Source organism: Oryctolagus cuniculus, chromosome 17, assembly GCF_051225735.1.
Source record: "Oryctolagus cuniculus isolate XC-2025 breed Fujian yellow rabbit chromosome 17, ASM5122573v1, whole genome shotgun sequence".
In the NCBI taxonomy this organism is placed as follows: Eukaryota; Metazoa; Chordata; class Mammalia; order Lagomorpha; family Leporidae; genus Oryctolagus; species Oryctolagus cuniculus.
In genome coordinates, this window is record NC_142883.1 from 2,292,523 (window position 1) to 2,299,561 (window position 7,039).

Consider the following 7,039-nt stretch of genomic DNA (forward strand, 5'->3'; position numbering starts at 1 on the left):
CTTCAGCAAACCCCTGCACCACCTCCGGGAGCCGGCGCAGGACAGCCCCGCAATGGCTGCACGCCCGTCTTCCGGTGCCGCGGGGCCAGCCTGCGGGGTCACGGGGAGAACCCAGCGGCTGGAGGAAGAGGCTTGCCGCAGAGGTCGGCTCGCAGCCCAGTCCAGGCCCAACCACTGCCCCAGCCAGCGGAGCTGTGCACCTGCAGCCTACCTCCCCAATCCTGGAACCTGGAAGCGCCCTACTGGGCCCTGGGCAGGGGCACAGGCCAGCAGGAGAGGCAGCAGTGACATCTGTTCTGTCCCCAGAGCTGCTCTTCAGATGGAAGAGCCCTGGGACCAGCCGCCCCTCACCCTCAGTGGACTTCTGGGCCAACAGGGCTGGGGCTGCAGGTGCTCTCCTGAGTGGGGACAGACAGCACCCAGGCCACCCCCTTCCGGCTCCTGAACTCACCCCAGCAGCTGCCAGCAACCGTCCTGACAGTAAGGCCTTCGCCCTTGGCTGCCAGGAACAGGGTCCACCCCCTTGCCCTTGATTGCCCAGGCACCGTGTTGGAAGGGGGAGGGGTCATCCCTGCTCCACCGTCTAGCGCCTGGAGAACCACCAGCAGAGCCCTTCCTGCACAAACCCACCGCCCCCCCCTTCTCTTCCACCCTGGGGCAGAGCCGTCAGGCTGGGCCAGAGACCCCCTTCCGGCAATCAGGAGCCGGGCTGCGGGCTGCTGCCGCACAGACTGTCGGGGCAGCCCAGGCTTCCTGAGTGGAAGGGCGAAGCAAGGCAGAGGCCCAGAGAGGTAGGACGCTGAGGGGCTGCAGCCCCTGCCCCAAGCCCAGGTCAGGGGGCGTCTAGGGAGAAGTCCCTGTGAGCCTGCCCAAAGGAGCCCCCTACCCTCCTCCTGACACAGTTCCCCAGAGGGTCTGGGCCGCGGGTCGGCAGCCAGGGCAGGTGGGCCGCGGGGCCTTCAGTAATGTTTCAGGCTGAAGAAGCCCACGCTGGTGGGGGACTCCTTCACGGTGACAGTGATGAGGTTTGCGGTGACGTCAGTGACAAAGACGTGCTCGATGAGGCTGCGCGGGGGCTTCCAGTCCTGGCTGGTCTGGACGGACACGGACAGGTTGTGGCCGGCGCTGGGCAGCGAGGCGGAGTCAGGGTCCGAGTCGGAGCTGCTGTTCTCCTCGCCCGTGCTCATCTCTGACAGCGCAGCTGCCTTCCGGCCTTCGCCAGGGGCCGCGCTGCCGTCCTGCCCGCCGGGGGCGACGCTGCCCTTGATCCCGTCCCTCTTGCCCGTGGGGGTGGGCAGAGCCGAAGCCCTGGAGGCCAGCCTCTCGCCTTTGCTGGTGTCCACGGTCACGCTGCCCCCACTGCCCGCTGTGGGGCCACCCCCGGCGCCCTTCCCTGTGGCGGGGCTGGCGGCAGTGGGGGTGCCGGCCTTGGTGGCGGCGGCCTGGCGGGAGAGCAGGCCAACCCCGGGCACACCGTTCTTGACGCTCTGTAAGTCTAGGACCTGCAGGCTCAGCTCCTGCGTGGGTGCTGGCTGGGGACCGGGGCACCCAGCGGGTACCTTGCCGCCGCCATGGGCATGGGGGGGCCCCACGGTGCTCCCCGCTTTCTGCTCTATGGCCCCGCCGCTGGTGACCTTGGGGACTTTGCTTCCTGGGGGGCTCAGCCCCAGCTCTGCTTTCTGTGTCCTCACCTTCAGGTCCAGCCCGAGGCCACACTTGGTGGCGGCCTGGGCCTTGAGCGCCAGCCTGCTGGCGGCCTGCGCCTGGCCCTGGCTCATCCGGTTCATGTAGTGCACGATGGAACTCTGCCAGCTGATGCCGCCGCGGCTGGGGCTGCCCGCCATGCCCTTCATCAGGCTGGCCAGGTTCTCCGGGGTGGCCACGGCGCTCGGGCCGCCGCAGGCCTCCTTGGTGTGGGCCTTTAGGGCTGCCAGGCCAGCCACGGGGGCGCTGAGCGGCGGGGGCCCCAGGTCCTTGCGGGCCGCCTTCAGCACCTTGGCCAGGCTCACGGGCCTGCGCGCTGCCTTCTGCTCCGGGGGCAGGGGCTTGCGTCCCCGCTTCTTGCGGACCGGGTCCTTCAGCTCCGGCTTGGCCACCAGGATCTGCGCCTTCTTCTGAGGCACTGGGTGGGTCTCGCGGCCCCGGGGGCCCCTCTTGGCGTCCAGGTCGCTGTCGTCCTCTTCGTCTGAGGATGAGGAGGAGGACGTGGAGGAAGAGGAGGAGCTGCTGGATTTGGACTTGCAGGGCGTGTCGGATTCCTAGAGGGAAAGCGGACGGCGCCTCAGCCTCCCTGCCTGGTCGCACGGTCCCCCGAGCCCCGGGCACCTCACGCGGGCGGCTTCTGCGCCAGCCAGAGGCAGCGAGGAGCGGCTCACCGCCGGGTGGCTCCGGGAAAGGCTTCAACTATAGAAAAAGGTGGCATTGGAGACGGCAGGGGACTGGCACCCGCCATGTCCCGCCCACGCCCGGCTCTCCCGGGGATGCAGGTGTAGCCGCAAGACTCCCGTCTCCGGGGCAGCTGTGAGCACGTCGGCCGTCTTGTGGCCAGACCCGGCCGCCCAGCGCCTGCCAGCCCCCAGGCCTTCTCTCCCCCCATCGAGGTCCCCACGCTGCCCGCAGAGCTCGGAGCAGGCAGGGGCTGCCTCATCCAACCAGGAGGGTCCCGCACACAGCGGGACTCCTGCACCCCCACCATCCTGCTGGAACTTCCAGGTCAAAGACAAAACGAAGCCACAGACCCTAAGACAGGGAACCCAAATCTCCTAGAAGGGGGTCTAAGTGGCTGGCTCGTGGTCTCAGCATGGGCTGGGGGTGGGCAGCGGCCTGGAGAAAGCAATCAAGGGGACACCAGGGCCAGGACCCCGCCCCTCCTGCCTCGCCACGTCACCGGCAGCAGGACGAGCGGGAGGAGCAATGCCCCAGACTGGAGGTGCGTGCACCCCACCCCACCCCACACTGGGGACCCTGGCAGGCAGTCAGCGCTGGGCGCAAGCAGCCTTGCCTTCCGTGCACCGGAGAGAGGCCCGAGGCCCCAGTGTCCTGGCTCCACCGGCTGCCCGTGAGGGCCCCCAGGCCACGCTCACACCGCACACCCGCTTCCTGTTTCCTGGTCAGCTGCTGGGGCCGGGCAGCCGCCAGGCACAACCCTGCTGCCCGGCAGAAAGCAGACTGCCGGCAGCAGGAAGCGGCTCCGGAGCGGGCTGGGGGGCCTCCTGCAGCCCGCAGCACCCACCTTGAGCTTGGCGCGCCGGCTGCAGGCCGCCGTCGCCGTGTGCTTCCGCGGCCGGCCCCTCGGCCTCTTGCCCCTCTTCCGGTTCTGCGCCTCCTTCTCGTGCTCCCTAAAGACACAGCAGCAGTCACGGGGGGGGAGCCCCCCACCCCCCCACGGGAGCCCCGCGGCTCCTGGCACCTCCCCGACGGACGGCCCAGCCCGGGCCATCGGCGTGGCCGGGAAGACACACCCAGCAAACGGCACACAACCCCCCAGCGGAAGTCCAGACCCCACTCTGCAACGCCTCCTGGAGCCCTCTGGAAGTCAACCTATCCCCTTAGACTCGGGTAAAGATGAGCCCAAGCAATAAAAACATCACGTCTTGGGGAGCCTACCGCGGGCTAACGAGACGCAGGCCTTGGGGTCCCCCAGTCCACACAGGAGAAGGAAGCCCGGGGCAGGGGTCCCCCTCCACACCTGTGCACCTGAGCCCTCACTGGCCCTGGGAGCAGGGACAGCACCAGCCCCGACGCCACCCTTGGCTCTCCCCATCTCCCTTTCCCAACACCCCTGTTCCTACTGCTCTCGACGGAGATGACGGTGGCCACTGACACCGGTGCCCCACGCAGCGCCCCTGGTGCAGCCCCAGCCCCCAGCGAGCCTGTCTTTGGGACTTTGGTCCTGGGAAGGGGCGCGATCTGCAGACTAGGAAGCCGAGACAGACCCCTCGGGCCGTCCGGAAGGCAACCTCCCGAGGATCCGATTCACACACCAGGCAAGGCTTCCCCGCAGCCGTGGCCCCTGACCTGGGATCTCCGGGAAAGACAATGGGGCTGTGAGCCCCTGGACACCATCTTGCCCACTGCAGGTCTGGAACCTGTGACCTCCCCCTCTGCGCAAAGGCCATGTCTGCCCTGCACCCCACAGTGGGCAAGCTCAGAGGGCGCTCTGGTGGGTGGGGGGGCAGGACACCCCAACCCCACTGCCCTTTCTCCAGGATGCAGCCCAGACTCCTCGCGGGCATCCCCTGGACACCTCTGCTACCGCCAAGAGGCAGGTCAAGGACACCCCCCCCCCCCCAGGATCCTGCCTTAAACACCCGCAGCCCCGCCCCCAGGCTCCCAGCACCCACGCTGTAAATTAAACGCAGACAGTGGAGCTGCTGGGAGGACTTTACCAGAGGCACTGGCGCACAGGTGCCAGTTACTTCAAACAGTGCCTGCAAAAACGGAATGAGAAGACAAGCTGCATTCAGAAAAAATTTAAAAATCCACACATCCGGGGACAGGCGTTTCCTACGGAGTTTTTGAAGACCCGGCTGTGCACCCTCACCGTGGGCCTCTGGGAGACCCGAATGTCCAGCTTCCAGCGTCCCCAGGGAGCGGTCCGTGCAAACAGCCGACACCACTCAGAGCTCAGAGCACGCCTGCCGGCTCGGCCGATCCCCCTGCTCGCAGCAGCACAGCACATCCGCTGCCCACCCCGGACCACCGCTCTCCACAATGGCCGTAACACCTGGAACCCCAGCCCCAAGCCGGCTCTCAGGGAGTCACCCAGGATCTTCAATAAAGTCCATGGGAAAAGTGCGTGAGAGTTAAAAAAAGCCAAACACCACGCACGTACCTCAAGAAGCTTTTCTGCACCAAAAGCAACTCCTCTTTTAATTCAATTTCTGCGGGACCCGCTAGGACAGACCCTGGGGAGCCCCCTCCCAGAGGGGCGGGGCAGGGCCAATCTACCATCCCAGTGGTTCTTAGTGTTAGCCCACCGAGGCGCTCAGCCCAGACTACTCAAGACCGCACGGCGCGGCCGCGGGCGACCTCAGATTCAGCCGCGCCCGCCCCGGGCCCCCAAGCCCCCCCCCCCCCCCCCCCGGGAGCTTTCTCACTTCTTCTGGAACGCCAGGAGCAGCCGAGGGTCCAGGATGTTTTCCTCCGGCTCCCAGCTGTTATGTCTGGAAGGCAAAGAGGGGGGCGCGTCAGACCCCAGGCTGCGACCCTCGGACCCCGGGCAGCCACGGGTTTGAGGGCAGGGGCGCCGCGGCGGTCCCCAACCGCAGGCCCCGGGGGCCCTCGCTGCCACCCCAACCCCCCAATTAAAACAGACCACAAGAGGGCTCCCGCAGCTGCGCCGGCGAGGAAAACACGTTCCAGTAAAACGCAAACTTGCAGAGGGAATCCCCCAAAGCCTGGCCGGGAGCCAGGGCGGGGAGGCCGAGGGGACCGCGCCGCGGCCCGGACCGAGAACAATGTGGCCGGGCGCGGGCCGGGGCGCCGCGGGGGACGCGCAGAGTCGGGTGCCGCGGCCGCTGCCACGGCCCCTTCCGGGGACACCGGATTCCCCCTCCTCCATTCAAAGAGGGCAGGAAAAAAAGAAAAAAAGCTGCCTCGCATCCATCAATAGGAAGCTCAGGTTACAGCGGGGAACTATGCACGGGAGGAGGGGGCTTGGGCCGGGCGGGGGGCGCATGCAACAAATGGGCGCGGAGCGGCGCGCGCAGCGCAGGGCGCAGCGGGCTCGGCCGCGGCCCGAGGGGAGTCCGGGCCCCAGGCCGCCCAGTCCCGCGCCCTGCGGGGATGAAAACAAAGGGCGGCCCCCGAGGGACCGGGCGCCCCGGCGCCGCCGAGCCCAGGGCACTCCGCGAACTTCCCGCCCCGCGCGCGCGGACGTCCCTGGCCCCCGGACGGCGCGGCCGGGCGAGCGGGCGCCGCGTGGTGAGAACTCACTTGGAGGACCAGCCGCGCCACTTGACCAGGTACTCCAGCTTGCCCTGCGGAAGAGAAGAGGGGCGCATGAGCCGGCGGCGGGGGCGGCCCGGGGCGCGGGGCCCGCACGCACGCACCTTGCGCAGCCGCTTGCTCAGGATGCACTCGGCGGCGAAGACCTGCTCGCCCACGCTGCTCAGCTCCTCCATGCTGCCGCGCCCCGCCCGCCGCGGCGCCCGCAGCCCCGCACCGCCACCGCCGCCGCCGCCGCCGCGCTCCCGCCGGCCGCACACAAAGCACCGCCCCCGCCCCGCGCAGGCCCGCCCCGCGCACGCGCGCCGCAGCCCGCCCCGCGCGGGGCCCAAACCCGAGCCCGGCCAATGAGCGCGCGGGGGCGGGCGCGGGGCGGGGCGCGCATTGTTCGAGGCGGGCTGGGCCTCGCGCCGCGGCCGGGGCTGGCGCGCGCGGGCCGGGGCCGGGGTGAGGGCGCGCGCGGGGTCCGGGCGCGGGGTTGCGAGATGGCCCCCACCCACCGAGCGCCGTTGGGCCCCCCGGGGCGCGCGCGGGCCCGTCTGGGCTCCGCGATCCGAGCAGAAAAACGCTGTTATGGCCCGAGGGGCGCGCGGCTCTCGGCGAGTGGACCCTGGGTTCCCTGGGGGAGGGCCGGGGGTTGGGCAGGGAGGCGGGTAGCGCGGGGGACGCGGAGCTACAGAAGCGGAGCGCGCCCCCTTCTCCCAAAAAAAGGCGGGAGAGGATAGGCAGTCTCCCGAGGCAGCGGGCACCGTGGTGGGCAGCCGGGCCCGCGCACGGGCGGACGGGGCTGCTGATGACTCGTGAGTGGGCAGTGGCCAGCCCGCCGGCACGCTGGGGTCCTGGACGGGAGTGCGGGTGCGGGTGCGTGTGAGCTTCGTCCCTCGGAGCTGCTCGCATTTTGAGTTGGAGCGTGGCCCTTGCCCAGCGAAGGAGTGGTCCGCTAGCCTCGGCCTCCCCGCACCGACGCGGGGGTCGCTCGGAAAAGCCTCTTTCCCGCGTCGGTGCTAGGAGCATTGCGTGCGGTGCTGGGCTCGGAGAAGCCGCGTCTTGGCGCTGGGTCGCTGCGCTGGTGGAGAGCGTGCGCCGGTCC

General features: G+C 69.5%; 1 protein-coding gene across 1 annotated transcript; it reads right to left on the reverse strand.

The window, feature by feature from the left end:
- Positions 1–816: 816 nt before the first annotated feature.
- On the reverse strand, positions 817–6,217 carry CBX2 (chromobox 2). The gene is made up of 5 exons (XM_051828343.3): positions 6,054–6,217; positions 5,938–5,981; positions 5,100–5,165; positions 3,233–3,338; positions 817–2,258 (listed from the first exon to the last, which is right to left on the reverse strand). Exons 1-5 carry the CDS (start codon positions 6,123–6,125, stop codon positions 960–962), a joined length of 1,587 nt encoding a protein of 528 aa, XP_051684303.2. The 5' UTR covers positions 6,126–6,217; the 3' UTR covers positions 817–959.
- Positions 6,218–7,039: the final 822 nt, after the last annotated feature.

What these genes read in the sequence shown, in the direction of transcription:
- CBX2 (XM_051828343.3), bottom strand. Translation starts at nt 6,125, where the DNA reads ATGGAGGAGCTGAGCAGCGTGGGCGAGCAGGTCTTCGCCGCCGAGTGC. An exon ending in TGAGCAAGCGGCTGCGCAAG is followed by an intron (nt 5,982 to 6,053) that starts GTGCGTGCGTGC and finishes TCTCTTCCGCAG; the next exon opens with GGCAAGCTGGAGTACCTGGT. An exon ending in TGGCGCGGCTGGTCCTCCAA is followed by an intron (nt 5,166 to 5,937) that starts GTGAGTTCTCAC and finishes TTTGCCTTCCAG; the next exon opens with ACATAACAGCTGGGAGCCGG.